General features: G+C 41.7%; 1 protein-coding gene across 8 annotated transcripts in view; it reads left to right on the top strand.

Moving 5' to 3' along the window:
• The window catches only part of LOC106562867 (GTPase-activating Rap/Ran-GAP domain-like protein 3), a 225,564-nt gene that overhangs the window by 184,576 nt on the left and 20,162 nt on the right, over positions 1–20,826 (top strand). For all 8 annotated transcript variants that reach the window (XM_045689799.2, XM_045689794.2, XM_045689796.2 and 5 more), the window contains 3 exons: positions 19,063–19,179; positions 19,954–20,120; positions 20,589–20,747. In XM_045689799.2, the coding sequence (XP_045545755.1) occupies positions 19,063–19,179; positions 19,954–20,120; positions 20,589–20,747 (443 nt within the window). The remainder of the gene's footprint in view (positions 1–19,062; positions 19,180–19,953; positions 20,121–20,588; positions 20,748–20,826) is intronic.

Below are 20,826 nucleotides of genomic sequence, written 5' to 3'. Positions count from 1 at the left end.
TCTTAGCTGTCCCGTGACACTTCCTACGGCTGCCATAGGGTCTCAGAAGGCGGCAAAAAGCTGAATCGTGGCTTTGCAGGCTCTGGCTGAAAAAAAGTAGCGCGTTTGGGTAGTGGCTGGTTACAGTACTGTGAGACTCAGGCTCGTGCCCGCGTCGACCGAAAGCGTTGTTTACTTTCCTCTGTTTAGCTAAAAGGAGATTCCCGGTCGGAATATTATCGCTTTTTTACGAGAAAAATGGCATAAAAATTGATTTTAAACAGCGGTTGACATGCTTCGAAGTACGGTAATGGAATATTTAGATTTTTTTTGTCACGAATTGCGCCATGCGCGCGACCCTGATTTACCATTTCAGATAGTGTCTGGGACGCACGAACAAAACGCCGCTATTCGGATATAACGATGGATTATTTTGGACCAAACCAACATTTGTTATTGAAGTAGCAGTCCTGGGAGTGCATTCTGACGAAGACAACAAAAGGTAATGAAACTTTTATATTGATATTGGTGAGTGCTAAACTTGCCGGGTGTCTAAATAGCTAGCCCGTGATGCCTGGGCTATGTACTTAGAATATTGCAAAATGTGCTTTCACCAAAAAGCTATTTTAAAATCGGACATATCGAGTGCATAGAGGAGTTCTGTATCTATAATTCTTAAAGTAATTGTTATGGTTTTTGTGAACGTTTATCGTGAGTAATTTAGTAAATTGTTAGTGAATTCGCCGGAAGTTTGCGGGGGGGTATGCTAGTTCTGAACGTCACATGCTAATGTAAAAAGCTGGTTTTTGATATAAATATGAACTTGATTGAACAAAACATGCATGTATTGTATAACATAATGTCCTAGGGTTGTCATCTGATGAAGATCATCAAAGGTGAGTGCTGCATTTAGCTGTCTTCTGGGTTTTGGTGACATTATATGCTAGCTTGAAAAATGGGTGTCTGATTATTTCTGGCTTGGTACTCTGCTGACATAATCTAATGTTTTGCTTTCGTTGTAAAGCCTTTTTGAAATCGGACAGTGTGGTTAGATTAACGAGAGTCTTGTCTTTAAATAGCTGTAAAATAGTCATATGTTTGAGAAATTGAAGTAATAGGATTTTTAAGGTTTTGAAAATCGCGCCACAGGCTTCAAGTGGCTGTTACGTAGGTGGGACGAATTCGTCCCGCCTAGCCCATAGAGGTTAAATACCCTTTGTTGGCAATGACACAGGTCAAACGTTTTCTGTATGTCTTCACAAGGTTTTCACACACTGTTGCTGGTAGTTTGGCCCATTCCACCATGCAGATCTCCTCTAGAGCAATGATGTTTTGGGGCTGTCGCTGGGCAACACGGACTTTCAACTCCCTCCAAAGATTTTCTATGGGGTTGAGATCTGGAGACTGGCTAGGCCACTCCAGGACCTTGAAATGCTTCTTACGAAGCCACTCCTTCGTTGCCCGGGCGGTGTGTTTGGGATCATTGTCATGCTGAAAGACCCAGCCACGTTTCATCTTCAATGCCCTTGCTGATGGAAGGACGTTTTCACTCAATCTCACGATACATGGCCCCATTCATTCTTTCCTTTACATGGATCAGTCGTCCTGGTCCCTTTGCAGAAAAACAGCCCCAAAGCATGATGTTTCCACCCCCATGCTTCACAGTAGGTATGGTGATATTTGGATGCAACTCAGCATTCTTTGTCCTCCAAACACGACGAGTTGAGTTTTTACCAAAAAGTTATATTTTGGTTTCATCTGACCATATGACATTCTCCCAATCCTCTTCTGGATCATCCAAATGCTCTCTAGCAAACTTCAGATGAGCCTGGACATGTACTGGCTTAAGCAGGGGGACACGTCTGGCACTGCAGGATTTGAGTCCCTGGCGGCGTAGTGTGTTACTGATGGTAGGCTTTGTTACTTTGGTCCCAGCTCTCTGCAGGTCATTCACTAGGTCCCCCCGTGTGCTTCTGGGATTTTTGCTCACCGTTCTTGTGATCATTTTGACCCCACGGGGTGAGATCTTGCGTGGAGCCCCAGATCGAGGGAGATTATCAGTGGTCTTGTATGTCTTCCATTTGCTAATAATTGCTCCCACAGTTGATTTCTTCAAACCAAGCTGTTTACCTATTGCAGATTCAGTCTTCCCAGCCTGGTGCAGGTCTACAATTTTGTTTCTGGTGTCCTTTGACAGCTCTCTGGTCTTGGCCATAGTGGAGTTTGGAGTGTGACCGTTTGAAGTTGTGGACAGGTGTCTTTTATACTGATAACAAGTTCAAACAGGTGCCATTAATACAGATAACGAGTGGAGGACAGAGGAGCCTCTTAAAGAAGAAGTTACAGGTCTGTGAGAGCCAGAAATCTTGCTTGTTTGTAGGTGACCAAATACTTATTTTCCACCATGATTTGCAAATAAATTCATTAAAAATCCTACAATGGGATTTTCTGGATTGTTTTTTCTCATTTTGTTTGTCACAGTTGACGTGTACCTATGATGAAAATTACAGGCCTCTCTCATCTTTTTAAGTGGGAGAACTTGCACAATTGGTGGCTGACTAAATACTTTTTTGCCCCACTGTATGTCAGAGCATCCCCTAGATTAGCTTCTACCAGTGATAGGATTCCATAGTGATTTAATTAAGCCTATTTTAACATCAAATCAAGTGTTATTTGTCACATGCTTCATAAACAGGTGCATGTATACTAACAGTGAAATACTTACGGGCCCTTCCCAACAATGCAGAGAGGAAAAAAGAGAAATAGTAATTAAATACACAATGAGTAATGAAAACTTGGCTATTGCAATGGAGACGCAGGGAGTCAGGAAGCAGCTGCAGTCGGGTGAGTTTAATAGAAACGAACAGAGTGAACACAAAACCAGGAATAGCGTCTAAAGATGAAAAATACTACCTAATGGGTGATACAACTGAGCGCTAGATAAAGGGGAAGTAATCAGGGTGTGATGAAGTCCAGGTGTGTCATGATGGGTTACCAGGACCGGTGGTTAGTATACCGGCGACGTCTACTAGACAGGGATACAAGGTAATTGAGGTAGATATCTACATATAGGTAGGGATAAAGTGACTAGGCAACAGGATAGATAATAAACAGTAACAGCAGCATATGTGATGAGTCAAAATAGTTTGTTCAAAAATGTCAATGCAGATAGTCTGGGTAGCTATTGGTTAACTATTTAACTAAGTATTTAGCAGTCTTATTGCTTGGGGGTAGAAGCTGTTTAGGGTCCTGTTGGTTCCAGACTTAGTGCATCAGTATCGCTTGCTGTTCGGTAGTAGAGAGAACAGTCTATGACTTGGGTGGCTGGAGTCTTTAACAATTTTTAGGGACTTCCTCTGACCCCGCTTGATATAGAGGTCCTGGATGGCAGGGAGATTGGCCCCAGTGATGTACTGGGTTGTACACACTACCTCTTGTAGCGCCTTGCGATCGGATGCCAAGCAGTTGCCATACAAAGCGGTGTTGCAGCAAGTCAAGATGCTCTCAATGGTGCAGCTGTATAACTTTTTGAGGATCTTAAGGGCCACGCCCAATCTTTTCAGCCTCATGAGGAGGAAAACATGTTGTCGTGCCATCTTCATGACTGTTCATGACTGTGTGTGTGAACTAGAGGTTGACCGATTAATCGGCATGGCCGATTTAATTAGGGCCAATTTCAAGTTTTCATAACAATTGGTAATCTGCATTTTTGGATGCCGATTATGGCCGGTTACATTGCACTCCATGAGGAGACTGCGTGGCAGGCTGACCACCTGTTACGCGAGTGCAGCAAGAAGCCAAGGTAAGTTGCTAGCTAGCATTAAACTTATCTTATAAAAAACAATCAATCTTAACATAATCACTAGTTATCATCAAAGATGTGTAGTTATTACTAGCTTGTCCTGCCTTGCTTATAATCAATGCAGTGCCTGTTAATTTATCATCGAATCACGGCCTACTTCGCAAAACGGGTGATGATCTAACATGCGCATTCGCAAAAAAAGCACTGTCGTTGCATGCCAATGTGTACCTAACCATAAACATCAATGCCTTTCTTAAAATCAATAAACAAGTATATATTTTTAGACCTGCATATTTTAGTTAATATTGTCTGCTAACATGAATTTCTATTAACTAGGGAAATTGTGTCACTTCTCTTGTGTTCTGTGCAAGCAGAGTCAGGGTATATGCAGAAGTTCGGGCCGCCTGGCTCGTTGCGAACTGTGAAGACCATTTCCTCCTAACAAAGACTGTAATTCATTTGCCAGAATGTTAAATAATTATGACATAATTTTGGGCAATGTAACAGCAATATTTAGACTTAGGGATGCCACCCGTTAGATAACATACGGAACGGTTCCGTATTTCACTGAAAGAATAAATGTTTTGTTTTCGAAATTATTGTTTCCGGATTTGACCATTTTAATGACCTAAGGCTCGTATTTCTGTGTGTTTATTATATTATAATTAAGTCTATGATTTGATAGAGCAGTCTAACTGAGCGGTGTTAGGCAGCAACTGGCTCGTAAGCATTCATTCAAACAGCACATTCCTGCATTTGCCAGCAGCTCTTAGCTGTGCTTCAAGCATTGCGCTGTTTATGACTTCAAGCCTATCAACTCCCGAGATTAGGCTGGCAATACTACAGTGCCTTGCGAAAGTATTCGGCCCCCTTGAACTTTTCGACCTTTTGCAACATTTCAGGCTTCAAACATAAAGATATAAAACTGTAATTTTTTGTGAAGAATCAACAACAAGTGGGACACAATCATGAAGTGGAACGAAATTGATTGGATATTTCAAACTTTTTTAACAAATAAAAAACTGAAAAATTGGGCGTGCAAAATTATTCAGCCCCTTTACTTTCAGTGCAGCAAACTCTCTCCAGAAGTTCAGTGAGGATCTCTGAATGATCCAATGTTGACCTAAATGACTAATGATGACAAATAGAATCCACCTGTGTGTAATCAAGTCTCCGTATAAATGCACCTGCTCTGTGATAGTCTCAGAGGTCCGTTTAAAGCGCAGAGAGCATCATGAAGAACAAGGAACACACCAGGCAGGTCCGAGATACTGTTGTGGAGAAGTTTAAAGCTGGATTTGGATACAAAAAGATTTCCCAAGCTTTAAACATCCCAAGGAGCACTGTGCAAGCGATAATATTGAAATGGAAGGAGTATCAGACTACAGCAAATCTACGAAGACCCGGCCGTCCCTCTAAACTTTCAGCTCATACAAGGAGAAGACTGATCAGAGATGCAGCCAAGAGGCCCATGATCACTCTGGATGAACTGCAGAGATCTACAGCTGAGGTGGGAGACTCTGTCCATAGGACAACAATAAGTCGTATACTGCACAAATCTGGCCTTTATGGAAGAGTGGCAAGAAGAAAGCCATTTCTTAAAGATATCCATAAAAAGTGTCATTTAAAGTTTGCCACTAGCCACCTGGGAGACACACCAAACATGTGGAAGAAGGTGCTCTGGTCAGATGAAACCAAAATCGAACTTTTTGGCAACAATGCAAAACGTTATGTTTGGCGTAAAAGCAACACAGCTCATCACCCTGAACACACCATCCCCACTGTCAAACATGGTGGTGGCAGCATCATGGTTTGGGCCTGCTTTTCTTCAGCAGGGGCAGGGAAGATGGTTAAAATTGATGGGAAGATGGATGGAGCCAAATACAGGACCATTCTGGAAGAAAACCTGATGGAGTCTGCAAAAGACCTGAGACTGGGACGGAGATTTGTCTTCCAACAAGACAATGATCCAAAACATAAAGCAAAATCTACAATGGAATGGTTCACAAATAAACATATCCAGGTGTTAGAATGGCCAAGTCAAAGTCCAGACCTGAATCCAATCGAGAATCTGTGGAAAGAACTGAAAACTGCTGTTCACAAATGCTCTCCATCCAACCTCACTGAGCTCGAGCTGTTTTGCAAGGAGGAATGGGCAAAAATGTCAGTCTCTCGATGTGCAAAACTGATAGAGACATACCCCAAGCGACTTACAGCTGTAATCGCAGCAAAAGGTGGCGCTACAATGTATAAACTTAAGGGGGCTGAATAATTTTGCACGGCCAATTTTTCAGTTTTTTATTTGTTAAAAAAGTTTGAAATATCCAATAAATTTCGTTCCACTTCATAATTGTGTCCCACTTGTTGTTGATTCTTCACAAAAAAATACAGTTTTATATCTTTATGTTTGAAGCCTGAAATGTGGTCAAAGTTCAAAGTTCAAGGGGGGCGAATACTTTCGCAAGGCACTGTATAGTGCCTATAAGAACAACCAATAGTCAAAGGTATATGAAATACAAATGGTATAGAGAGAAATTGTCCTATAATTCCTATAATAACTACAACCTAAAACTTCTTAACTGGGAATATTGAAGACTTATGTTAAAAGGAACCACCAGCTTTCATATCTCATGTTCTGAGCAAGGAACTTAAACGTTTGCTTTTTTACATGGCACATATTGCACTTTTACTTTCTTATCCAACACTGTATTTTTGCATTATTTAAACCAAATTGAACATGTTTAATTATTTATGAGACTAAATTGATTTTATTTATGTATTACATTAAGTTAAAATAAAAGCGTTCATTCAGTATTGTTGTAATTGGCATTCTACAATCTAAGCCAGATACCCTCAATCTCACAAAAATGATCAATGAACCTACCAGGTACAACCCCAAATCTGTAAACATGGGCACCCTCATAGATATCATCCTGACCAACCTGCCCTCTAAATACACCTCTGCTGTCTTCAACCAAGATCTCAGCTATCACTGTCTCATTGTTTGCGTCCGTAATGAGTCTGCGGTCAAACGACCACCCCTCATCAGTGTCAAATGCTCTCTAAAACACATCAGCGAGTAGGCCTTTCTAATCGACCTGGCCCGGGTATCCTGGAAGGATATTGACCTCATTCCGTCAGTAGAGGATGTGTGGTTATTTTTTAAAAGTGCTTTCCTCACCATCTTAAATAAGAATGTCCCATTCAAAAAATGTAGAACCAGGAACAGATATAGCCCTTGGTTCACTCCAGACCTGACTGCACTTGACCAGCACAAAAACATCCTGTGGCATACTGCATTAGCATCGAATAGCCCCCACGATATGAAGATTTTCAGGGAAGTTAGGATCCAATATACACAGGCAGTTAGGAAAGCAAAGGCTAGCTTTTTCAAACAGAAATGTGCATCCTGTAGCACAAACACCAAAAAGTTCTGGGATACTGTAACGTCTATGGAGAATAAGAGCACCTCCTCCCAGCTGCCCACTGCACTGAGGCTAGGAAACACTGTCACCACCGATAAATCCACGCTTTCCACCTGGCTACCCCTACCCCGGTCAACAGCCCGGGCACCCCCCACAGCAACTTGCCCAAACCTCCCCCATTTCTCCTTCACCCAAATCCAGATAGCTGATGTTCTGAAAGAGTTGCAAAATCTGGACCCCTACAAATCAGCTGGGCTAGACAACCTGGACCCTCTCTTTCTAAAATTATTTGCCGTAATTGTTGCAACCCCTATTACTAGCCTGTTCAACCTCTCTTTCGTATCGTCTGAGATACCCAAAGATTGGAAAGCTGCCGCAGTCATACCCCTCTTCAAAGGGGGAGACAGTCTAGACCCAAACTGCTACAGACCTATATCTATCCTACCCTGCCTTTCTAAGGTCTTCGAAAGCCAAGTTAACAAACAGATCACCGACCATTTCGAATCCCACCGTACCTTCTACGCTATGCAATCTGGTTTCTGAGCTGGTCATTGGTATACCTCAGCCACGCTCAAGGTCCTAAACGATATTATAACCGCCATCAATCAAAGACAATACTGTGCAGCCGTATTCATCAACCTGGCCAAGGCTTTCAACTCTGTCAATCACCACATTCTTATCGGCAGACTCAACAGCTTTGGTTTCTCTAACGACGTCTCGCCTGGTTTACCAACTACTTCTAAGACAGAGTTCAGTGTGTCAAATCGGAGGGCCTGTTGTCCGGACCTCTGGCAGTCTCTATGGGGGTGCCACAGGGTTCAATTCTCGGGCCGACTCTTTTCTCTGTATACATCAATGATGTCGCTCTGCTGCTGGTGATTCTTTGATCCACCTCTACGCAGACGACACCATTCTGTATACTTCTGGCCCTTCTTTGGACATTGTGTTAACTAACCTCCAGACGAGCTTCAATGCCATACTCCAACTGCCTCCAACTGCTCTTAAATGCAAGTAAAACTAAATGCATGCTCTTCAACCGATCGCTGTCCACACCTGCCCGCCCATCCAGCATCATTACTCTGGACGGTTCTTACTTAGACTATGTGGACAATTACAAATACCTAGGTGTCTGGTTAGACTGTAAACTCTCCTTCCAGACTCAAATTAAGCATTTCCAATACAAAATCAAATCTAGAATTGGCTTCCTATTTCGCAACAAAGCATCCTTCACTCATGCTGCCAAACACACCCTCGTAAAACTGACTATCCTACCGATCCTTGACTTCGGCGATGTCATTTATAAAATAGCCTCCATCACTCTACTCAGCAAATTGGATGCAGTCTATCACAGTGCCATCCATTTTGTCACCAAAGCCCCATAAACTACCCACCACTGCGACCTGTATACTCTCGTTGGCTGGCCATCGCTTCATATTCATCGCCAAACCCACTGGCTCCAGGTCATCTATAAGTTTTTAAAGTTCTGCCTTATCTCGGCTCACTGGTCACACTACCCACCCATAGCACGTGCTCTGGCAGGTATATTTCACTGGTCACCCCCAAAGCCTATTCCTCCTTTGGTCGCCTTTCCTTCCAGTTCTCTGCTGCCTGACTGGAACGAATTGCAAAATTCACTGAAGCTGGAGACCCATATCTCCCTAACTAACTTTAAGCACCAGCTGTCAGAGCAGCTCACAGATCACTGCGCCTGTACATAGCCCATCCAACTACCTCATCCCCCATACTGTTATTTATTTTATTTATTTTGCTCCTTTGCACCCCAGTATCTCTACTTGCACACATCTTCTGCACATCTTTCACTCCAATGTTTAATTGCTATATTGTAATTATTTCGCCACTTTGGCCTAATTTATTTCCTTACCTCCCTTATCCTACCTCATTTGCACACACTGTATATAGACTTTTTCTATTGTATTATTGACTGAAATTGTGTTTATTCCATGTGTAACTCTGTTGTTTGTGTTGCACTGCTTTGTTTTATCTTGGCCAGGTCACAGTTGTAAATGAGAACTTGTTCTCAACTAGCCTAAATGGTTAAATAAAGGTTAAATAAATAAATAAAATAGTGATGAGATTGGAGGGCACTATGGTGTTGAATGCTGAGCTGTAGTCAATGAACAGCATTCTCATGTAGGTAAAATGCACTAAATAGCTCAATTAGTCAGGAGCCTGTTAAACAACTGCTATTCCTTCCAGCTCCATGCTGTCATCTCACACAACATAGTCCAATATTGCCTTTTGGTAATGTTCTCAATGTATCAGCACATGGGTGGTTTATGAGTGGGTACAGACAGATGTTATAAAACATGTAAACAGAAGAAAACTGTGTGGGACTGTGTGGTTTGATATGCTGCCAATAGACCACAGAGGAAGACTATAATAGAAATGAGGAAGAACAGAAGAATAAAAGTAAGAGATTTGATGAAGATGATTTGATGAACACTAGTGGTTTGTAGGTGAATATCTATCAAATCAATCAAATGTATTTATGAAGACCTTTTTACATCAGCAGATGTCACAAAGTGCTTATACAGAAACCCAGCCTAAAACCCCAAACCGCAAGCAATGCAGATGTAGAGGCTCGGTGGCTAGGAAAAACTCCCTAGAAAGGCAAGAACCCAGGAAGAAACCTGGAGAGGAACCAGGCTCTGAGGGGTGGCCAGTACTCTTCTTGCTGTGCCGGGCGGAGATTATAAGAGTACATGGCCATTTAAGGCCAGATCGTTCTTCAAGATGTTCAAACGTTCATAGATGACCAGCAGGGTCAAATAATAATCACAGTGGTTGTAGTGGGTGCAACAGGTCAGCACCTAAGCAGTAAATGTCAATTGGCTTTTTATAGCCAAGCATTCAAAGGTTGAGACAGCAAGTGCAGTAGAGCGGGAGAGAGGGTCAAAAACAGCAGGTCTGGGACAAGGAAGCACATCCGATGAACACATCAGGGTTCCATAGCCATAGGCAGATCAGTTGAAACTGAAGCAGCAGCACAACAAGGTAGTATGTCTGGTGAAAGATCAGTGTTCCATAGCCATGGGCAAAATAGCAGAAACTGGATCAGCAGCACGACCAGGTGGGATGGGGACAGGCCAGGAGTTGTAAGGCCAGGTAGTCCTGAGGCATGGTCCTGGGGCTCAGGTCCTCTGGGAGGGGGAAGAGAGAGTGATGGGAGAATTAGAGGGTGCATACTTAAGTTCACACAGGACACCAGATAAGACATGATAATTGCACCAGACTGACCCTAGCCCCCTGGCACATATTGGAGACTGAGACAAGGGGGGGACACTGTGGCGGGGTCCGAGGATACCCCCAGACCGAGCCAACCAGGCAGGATATAACCCCACCCACTTTGACAAAGCACAGCCCCCACACCACTAGAGGGATATCAACAGACCACCAACTTACTACCTTGAGACAAGGCTGAGAATAGCCCACAATGATCTCCCCCACCGCACAAGCCCGAGGGGGCGCTAAACCGGACAGGAAGATCATGTCAGTAATTCAACCCACTCAAGTCGAGTGTATCGAAAGCCTGGCACTACGTGACGCACCCCTCCTTGGGATGGCATGGGAGAGCACTAGTAAGCCAGTGATTCAGTCCCCCTAATAGAGTCAGAGGCACAGTGGAGAGAGGGCAACTTGCCAGGCAGAGACAGCAAGGGCGATTCGATTATTCACTCCAGTGCCTTTGCACCCCTGGTCGAAACTACCGTGTGTCTGAAACATAGGCTTCCAGGGTAGGCAATTTTGGGGCTTAACCATGTTTCATTGAAATGTACAGCTAGCTGTGTCTCGTCCGCATAGCAGTGAAAATTGACATTGTGTTTCTGAATGGCATCACCAAGAGGTAGAATATATAGTGAAAACAATAGTGGTCCTAAAACGGAACCTTGAGGATCACCTAAACTTACTATTTAACTTACCACCTAAACCATCCACATAGACGATCTGATATCTTTCCGACATTAACTTCCCTGGGCAAGGTGGGATATCAGCGTCCCACCTAGTCAACAGCCAGTGGAATCGCGTGGCACGAAATACAAATACCTCAGAAATGCTATAACTTCAATTACTCAAACATATGACTATTTTACACCATTTTAAAGACAAGACTCTTGTTGATCTAACCACATTGTCTGATTTCAAAAAGGCTTTACAGCGAAAGCAAATAATTAGATTATGTCAGGAGAGTACCCTGCCAAAAATAATCACACAGCCATTTTCAAAGCAAGCATGTATGTCACAAAAACCAAAACCACAGCTAAATGCAGCACTAACCTTTGATGATCTTCATCAGATGCCACTCCTAGGACATTATGTTATACAATACATGCATGTTTTGTTCAATCAAGTTTATATTTATATCAAAAACCAGCTTTTTACATTAGCATGTGATGTTCAGAACTAGCATACCCACCGCAAACTTCCGGTGAATTTACTAAATTACTCACGATAAACGTTCACAAAATACATAACAATTATTTTAAGAATTATAGATGCAGAACTCCTTTATGCAATCGCGGTGTCAGATTTTAAAATAGCCTTTCGGCAAAAGCACATTTTGCAATATCCTGAGTAGATAGCTCGGCCATCACAGGCTAGCTAATTTGACACCCACCAAGTTTGGCGCTCACTAAACTCAGAATTACTATAAGAAAAATTGGATTACCTTTGCTGTTCTTCGTCAGAATGCACTCCCAGGACTTCTACTTCAACAACAAATGTTGTTTGGGTTCCAAATAATCCATAGTTATATTCAAATAGCTCTGTTTTGTTCGTGCGTTCAGGTCTCTATCTGAAGGGTGACGCGCGAGTGCATTTCGTGACAAAAAATTCAAAATATTCCATTACCGTACTTCGAAGTATGTCAAACGCTGTGTAAAATCAATTTTTATGCTATTTTTCGTGAAAAATAGCTTTAATATTCCAACCGGGTGACGTTGTATTCATTCAAAGGCTGAAAGAAAGAATGGAGAATTCTCATGAACGCGCATCTCCAGTGTCACTGTTCCCAGCCTGACCACTCACAAAATCTCCTGCTGTTCTTCGCCCAGAGACAGGAGACACGTCATTCCACTTTCTGGCGCCTTCTGAGAGCCAATGGAAGCCTTAGAAAATGTCACGTTACAGCAGAGATGCTGTATTTTCGATAGAAATGCAACAGAAGGACAAGAAATTGTCAGACAGGGCACTTCCTGTATGGAATCTTCTCAGGTTTTGGCCTGCCATATGAGTTCTGTTATACTCACAGACGCCATTCAAACAGTTTTAGAAACTTTAGAGTGTTTTCTATCCAAATCGACTAATAATATGCATATTCTCATTTCTGGGCAAGAGTAGTAACCAGTTTAAATCGGGTACGTTTTTTTTATCCCGCCGTGCAAATACTGCCCCTAGCCCCAACAGGTTAAAGATCTAAACCAGGCAAGACCAATTAGGGTTTCCAATCCCTCCAAAATAATATGGGGATCGATTGTGTCAAAAGCGACATAAGGTCTAGGAGCACAAGGACAGATGCAGTGCCTTGGTCTGACACGATTAAAAGGTAATTTACCACCTTCAAAAGTGCAGTGTCAGTACTATGATGGGGTCTAAAATCAGACTGATGCATTTCATATGCATTATTTGTCTTCAGGATGGCAGTGAGTTGCTGCACAAAAAAAAATATTGAGAAGAATGGAGGATTAGATATAGGCCAACTTTTTTTTCTTATTTTTTTCGGGTGAAGGTTTGGCTTTTTCAGGAGAGGCTTTATTACTTTATTTGGTACACATCCGTAGGATAGGGAGCAGTTATTATGGTCAACATTGGGCCAAGAACAGGAAGTAGGGATGGGGAATAGTGTCTAGTAGGCAGCTGGAAGGTTTAGAGGCCATGACTATTTTCGTGAATGTGTAGAGAGGATTAAAAAACTTGGCCACTTAAAGAAGATCAGTAAAGAGGTATATCAAGCATTTTTGATATACTAAAAGCTCCATTGTTAGATTGTTTTAACTACTCCTACAGAAATGGTAGTCTGTCAGGTACTCAGCAGGAAGGTCTGATTTCTCTATTATTAAAGCAAGACCAGATTGCAAATATAAAGATCCAATCTATCTAAAAAAATGGAGGCCTCTTACAATTCAATGTTCTTTAACCTCTAGGGGAACCCTTTGAGATAAAATCCCGTTAGTGTGATTGGTTGGACAACAACCAGTGAGATAGCACGGCGCGACATTCAAAACAAAATCATCTCAAAATTAAAATTAAAGTATTATACGGCATTTTAAAGATACTCTACTCGTTAATCCAATCACATTGTCTGATTTCAAAAAGGCTTTACGGTGAAAGCAAAACATTAGATTATTTTAGCATAGCACCTTAGCAAAAAAATAGCAATTTTCCAAGCACGGATAGTAATCACAAAACCAGATATACAGCTAAAATGAAGCACTAACCTTTGACAATCTTCATCAGATGACACCCCTAGGACATCATGTTAGACAATACATGCATTTTTTGTTCGATCAAGTTTATATTTATATCCAAAAACCCAATTTTTACATTGGCGCGTTACGTTCAGAAAATGTTTTCTCCCCATAACAGCCGGTGAATAGACACATTTAATTTACAGAAGAACTCATAAATGTTGAAAAAATGTATAACAATTATTTAAAGAATTAGACATAATCTACTCCTTTATGCAACCACTTTGGCAGATTTCAAAATAACTTTACGGAAAAAGCACATTGTTCAATATTCTGAGTACAGAACTTAGCCTTCAATGCTAAGCTATACAGTTAGCCTACAACCACGTCTTCGACACATCTCTAAAAATATGTTCGAAATATTTACTTACCTTTGCTGATCTTCGGAATGCACTCGAATGGGAACCCACTTCCACAAGAAATGTTCATTTGTTCTGCAAAGTCCATAATTTATGTCCAAATACGTCCGTTTTGTTGACCCATCCAGAACACTTTACAATGCCATGTGGCGTGGATGCAAATCCATAGACGAAATGTTCAAAGTTCCATTACCGTTTGTAGAAACACGTCAAACGATGTTTACAATCAATCCTTTAGGGTATTTCTTTACGTAAAATTGCGATACTTTTACAACCGGGCAATAGGTATTCATCCCAGAAGAGAAATTTAAAAAACACAAAGTCACGTGCATGCGCGTCATAAGACACCTCTCCTCAGACTGGCCAGTGATTGACTGAGCCATAATTTTCTGCCCGGTAACAGATGACGGTTGAAACCAGTTCCTAAAGATTGTTGACAGCCAATGGAAGAGTTAGGAGGTGCAACGTAAATCCTATGTCACTGTAGTTTTTCAAGGGATTCAAAACAAAAAATACATTTCTAATTTCTCCCACTTCCTGATTCAATTTTTCTCAGGGTTTTTGCCTGCCATATGAGTTCTGTTATACTCACAGACACCATTCAAACAGTTTTAGAAACCTCAGAGTGTGTTCCATCCAAATCTACTAATAATATGCATGTTCTATTTTCTGGGCCAGAGTAGTAACCTGTTTAAATTGGGTACGTTTTACATCCGGCCGTGAAAATACTGCCCCCTAGCCCCAACAGGCTAAGAAGCCAGGCCTGGTATTTATAGCGGATTTTGAAAAGGCATTTGATAAAGTAAGACTGGATTTTATTTATAAATGCCTGGATTTTTTCAATATCGTGATTCTCTTATAAAATGGGTAAAAATAATGTTTAGCAAACCCAGGTTGCAACAGTATAGCAACCCCAGTAAAATAGTAAATAACAGCTACTTCTCAGAGTTTTGAATTATTAATAGGAGTTAATGAAGGCTGTATGCCGTCATCATATCTATTTGTTATGGCCATCGAAATGCTAGCTATTAAAATCAGATCCAATAATAACGTTAGCAGATTAGAAATCCAAGGCTTAAAAACAAAGGTGTCCATGTATGCCGATGACTCAAGTTTTATATTATGTCCGCAAGCTAGATCCCTGCAATGTCTCATTGAAGATCTAGATAACTTTTCTGTACTCTCTGGACTAAAACCTAATTATGATAAGTGTACAATATAACGTATTGGATCTTTAAAAAATACAACTTTTACATGACCCTGCAGTTTACCAATAAAATGGGCTGATGTTGAAGTAGACATACTTGGTATTCATATCACAAAATATATAAATAAACTCTCCACAATGAATTCAATAGAAAACTTGTAAAAATAGACAATATCCTGCAACCATGGAGAGGTCTATTTATGGACAAATTGCCCTGATTAACTCCTTAGTCATAACTCAGTTTACTCACTTACTTATGACGCTGCTTACTCCTGATTATTTGTTTTTCAAATCAAATGAGCAAAAAATATTTTGCTTTATCTGTGCCGCTAAACCAGACAAAATAAAGCGTGCCTATCTATATAATGAATATGAATTGGGTGGGTTGAGATTATTAAATATAAAATCACTAAACCTCTCTCTAAGCTTCAGTTATTCAAAAGTTTTACTTGAACCCTAAATGGTTCTCAAGTAGATTACTAATAAAAGCTCATCCATTGTTTAAAAATGGCCTTTTTGCCTTTGTGCAGATTGCCACGTCTCATTTTCGATTAATTGAAAATGATACTTTTTTCGAAGTTTGTCTCTTTTTCAAACAAGCATTGCAGATCTGGCTACAATTTCAATTTCATCCCCCTGAAAAGAAAACAAATATTACAACAAATATTAAAGTCAAAATAAAACATAAAATGCAACTTTGAGGGGCAGTGTTTTTGCAGCTAATGCCAGTATGCCTGAGGCTGATGCTGTGCAGGTGTTTGTACACATGCATATACACACACTCTCTCATTCAAATACACGCTTACACGGACACACACATGTAATAGTGCCAGACATGCACTCAAACATATACAGTTGGCATTGCTGTTATGATTTCAGTTGTCCTTGATGTCCTTTGTTTTTTGTCTTTTTTTTTGCATTGTTTTTTCTCTTTTGTTAATTTTCTTGGTTCTTGGGGGTGGTGAATGAAATTAATTGTATGTATTTTTCTTTTTTGATTCTTGGGGGGGACTGTGGGAGTTGTCTCGGATGGTTGAGGGACAGCTATTGGGGAACTGTGGGGGGGGGGGGGGGGGGGGGAGGAGATCTTGGAGGGTTTGGGTTCATGTTTTCTGGTCTGGTGGGAGATCTGTCAACCTGCCCTTGAGCAGGGCATTGACCCTGGATGCTTCTGTGTGTCGCCCTGAATGGGAGTCTGTTGGATGACTGGTGTGGTGTAATTGTTGAGCGGCTTCACTGCAAGTATATTGTATGTTTTGGATATTCAGTTAAAAAATATATATATATATAACTTGAGTGTCTTCATTGATCCTAGGTCCGGGCAGGTCTATGCAGATTCAGGACAACTAAGTTGTGGAGAAATATGCATATTCAAAGAGGAGTCCGTAATTTGCTTTCTAATGATCAAGATTTTTTTGTTGAAAAAGTTTATGAATTCATCACTGCTGAAGTGAAGGCCATCCTCACTTGGGGAATGCTGCTTTTTAGTAAGTTTTGTGACAGTATCAAAAATACATTTTCGATTGTTTTTATTCTCCTCAATCATGTTGGAAAAGTAGAATGATTGAGCAGCAGTGAGAGCTCTTCAATATTGCATGGTACTGTCTTTCCAAGCTAGTTGGATTCCGTTCCAATTTCTGAAAGCTTACTTCAGGGCTCGGGTATTTTCTGTGTACCAGGGAGCAATTTTTTGTGTCAAATGTGTTTTGTTTTTAGAGGTGTGACTGCAAGATTAGGTTTAGATCCTTGGTTAGGTGGTTAACCTGTCTGGGCTAGGGGGCAGTATTTTACTTTTACATTTTAGTCATTTAGCAGACGCTCTTATCCAGAGCGACTTACAGTAGTGAATGCATACATTTCAATTCATTTCATACATTTTTTTTTGTTTTTATGTACTGGCCCCCCGTGGGAATCGAACCCACAACCCTGTCGTTGCAAACACCATTGCAAACACCATGCTCTACCAACTGAGCCACAGGGAGGCCATTTTCACAGCCGGATGAAAAACATACCCAATTTAAACAGCTTACTACTCTGGCCCAGAATCTAGAATATGCATATTATTAGTGGATTTGGATAGAAAACACTCTGAAGTTTCTAAAACTGTTTGAATGGTGTCTGTGAGTATAACAGAACTCATATGGCAGGCAAAGACCTGAGACAATTCCAAGCAGGAAGTGGAAAGTCTGAGAATTGTAGTTCTTCTTTTGATTCTCTATCGAAGCTACAGTGTCTGTGGGTGACATTGCACTTCCCAAGGCTTCCATTGGCTGTCTAAAGCCTTCAGAAAGTGGTTTGAGCATTTTTCTGTCACTGGGCAGATAATAGGAGCTCAGTTACTGAGTGGTCTGCCTGGAGACATAGGGATTGGATATGCTCGGTCCCGCGAGCGCGCCCTTCCTTCTTTTTCTTCTTGAATGAATATGCTATTGTCCGGTTGGAATATTATCGCAATTCTACTTTAAAAATACCATAAAGATTGATTTTAAACAGCGTTTGACATGCTTCTAAGTACGGTAATGGAACATTTAGACTTTTCGTCTCTCGTTCCGCGCTCGCGCATCATGCTTTTGCATAGTGACCTGAACGCACGAACAAAACAGAGATATTTGGACATAAATATGGATTATTTGGAATAAAAACAACATTTCTTGTGGAAGTAGCAGTCCTGGGAGTGCATTCTGACAAAGATCAGCAAAGGTAAGAGAATATTTCTAATACTAATTCTGAGTTTAGGTTGCCCCGAATTTGGCGGGTGTCTGAATAGCTCGCCGTGATGGCTGAGCTATGTACTCAGAATATTGAAAAATGTGCTTTCTCCATAAAGCTATTTTAAAATCTGACACAGCATTTGCATAAAGGAGTAGTCTGTCTATAATTCTTAAAATAATTGTTATGTATTTTGTTAACGTTTATGATGAGTATTTTTGTAAATTGATGTGCACATTCACCGGACGTTTTGGTGGGAATACATTTTCTGAACATACACGCGCCAATGTAAAATACTGTTTTTGGATATAAATATGAACTTTATCGAACAAAACATACATGTATTGTGTAACATAATGTCCTAGGAGTGTCATCTGATGAAGATCGTCAAAGGTTAGTGCTTCATTTCACTGTTTTGGGTTTTATTGACACACGTCCTTGCTTGGAAAATGGCTGTGTGATTATTTTTGTCTATGTACTCTCCTAACATAATCTAATGTTTTGCTTTTGCTGTAAAGCCTTTTTGAAATCAGACAATGTGGTTACATCAAGGAGACGTATATCTTTAAAATGGTGTAAAATAGTTGTATGTTTGAGAAAGTTGAATTATGACATTTTGTTGTTTTTGAATTTGCCTCCCTGATATTTCACTGGCTGTGTCCCGCAGGTGGGACGCTGGCGTCCCACCTAGCCCATAGAAGTTAACTTATTTTTGTATTCCAACGTCCTTGGGTAGGTGGAAGGAGTCTGGAAGGTTTCCGAGAATTTATAGCGCAGCTTTTGATAATCCTTGGTTAGGGTCTGAGCAGATTATTTGTGGCGATTGCAAACGTAATAATATGGTGGTCCGATAGTCCAGGATTATGAGAAAAAAACATTTAGATCCCCAATATTTTTTACATGGGACAAAACAAGGTCCAGGGTATGATTGTGGCAATGCGTAGGTCCCGAGACATGTTGGACAAAACCCACTACGTCGATGTAAAGTAAAGCCTTTTGGAGTGAGTCTGTGGACTACCGTGGAATACTACTATAGAATCACAGAGTTTTTATTTCTTTATAATAAATTGGTTTTTGAAGATGTGTTGTTTTCCAGGGAAGGATGCGCGTCTCTATGTGTTCAGACTAAGCATGCTCAAGAGAGGCCTGGAGGAGAGGCAGCTGGTTCGCACCAAGTGTGACAGTCGAGAAAACAAACTGGAGAAGACCAAAGGTAGACACACACGCAGGCATACGCAAGCATGCACACACACACACACACGCAGGCACACACACACACACACACACACACATTTGTTTTACTATCCTTGTGGGGACCAAACAAATGATTCCCATTCAAAATCCTATTTTCCCTAAACCTAACCTTAACCCCTAACCCTAACTCCTAAACATAAGCCCTAAACCTAACACCTAAGCCTAAAATAGCCTTTTTCCTTGTGGAGTACTGGTGAAATGTCCCCACTTGTCTGAATTGTCCTTGTTTTAAAACTAAAAACACACACACTCAGCGCACGGTCCCGTTCCCAGGCAGTGTGCCAGTTCAGTGAGGTGTAGTAGAGTATAGCGTCTGGCCCCGGATCACAGCACTGATCTGTGGAACAGTCCCTGAAGAAAGGGCAACACCCCCCCCCCCCCCCCCACTACACACGGTATGGCCTCTCCAATACAACCACAGTACATGGGTGTGGGTGGGGTGTGGTTTTTGGAGGGGGAGGAAGGGTGAGCATGAGTGTGTGTGTGTCTCAGAAAATAGATTAGAGGAATATAACCTGCTGCATTTCTATATGTAAGGACCAGACCAGATCCAATATGCCACTCAGGTAGGGGAAGCACTTCTTAGACAATGAATGGGAAAGGGACAGAGAGGGAAACTCTATCTCTCTCTCTCACCCCTATCCCCCCTTTCTGTCTCCCCCTCACACCTACCCTTCTGTCTCCCCATTACCCTCCCCCTCTCTCCTTCCCTCCCCTACTTCCCCTACCCCAGGGTGTCACCTGTACTCTATCAACACCCACCACGGGTCAGAGTTGAGGATCGTGGCAGCCATCAGAAACAAGCTCCTCCTTATCACCAGGAAGCAGCCCCGCCCCAATGGCATGGGCACCCTCGTCGCCGCAACCGACTCGCCCGTGGACCAGTTCCAGTACATACGGGTAGGATCATTTTTACACACAAGCGGGGACACACACCCGGTTTACACAGAAACACACAGACTACACTTTCCACTATCGTGCATAGTAGTTCTTTACCATAACCATTTTGAATGACTGAATGAGTTCAACTTAACAATCAGTATTTTAGAGTAAACTTTCATTGTGGAACAGCGAGAGTATGTCACCACAGCTAAACCTAATAAGGAATGGGGCTAGTGGATGAGGAGAGGCGCATAGCCAAAAATACATGCACGCTGACTGTGTGAGACCTGTGGGAGCCCCATCCTCCTGATCAGTCCCCCTCGGTTACAATTTAGTCATTTACCAGACGTTCTTATCCAGAGTGCCTTGCTCAAGGGCATATCAACACATTTTTCACCTAGTCAGCTCAGGGAATCAAACTAGCAACCTTTTGGTTACTGGCTCAACGCTCTTAACCGCTAGGCTACCTGCCACCCTGTCCTCTAGGAAATCTGTCTGTGTGAAACTCCGGTGGTGATGGCTTTGGTGGATGGTCCTACAGGGGAGAACGACAACATGATCTGTGTGGCCTACAAACACCAGTTTGACCTGATCAACGAGAGCACCGGGGACGCATACAGGCTACACCATGTAGACGCCAACCGAGTGAGACCTCCAACCAACATTGTTTATGTTGTTATTTACCTTCCATTTATCTTCAGTGTACCTGGTTGGTTAACTGAGA

Source organism: Salmo salar, chromosome 11 (assembly GCF_965601325.2).
Source record: "Salmo salar chromosome 11, fSalSal1, whole genome shotgun sequence".
NCBI lineage: Eukaryota > Metazoa > Chordata > Actinopteri > Salmoniformes > Salmonidae > Salmo > Salmo salar.
The sequence above is the reverse complement of the archived record's forward strand: the minus strand, read 5'-3'. Positions and strand labels throughout refer to the sequence as shown.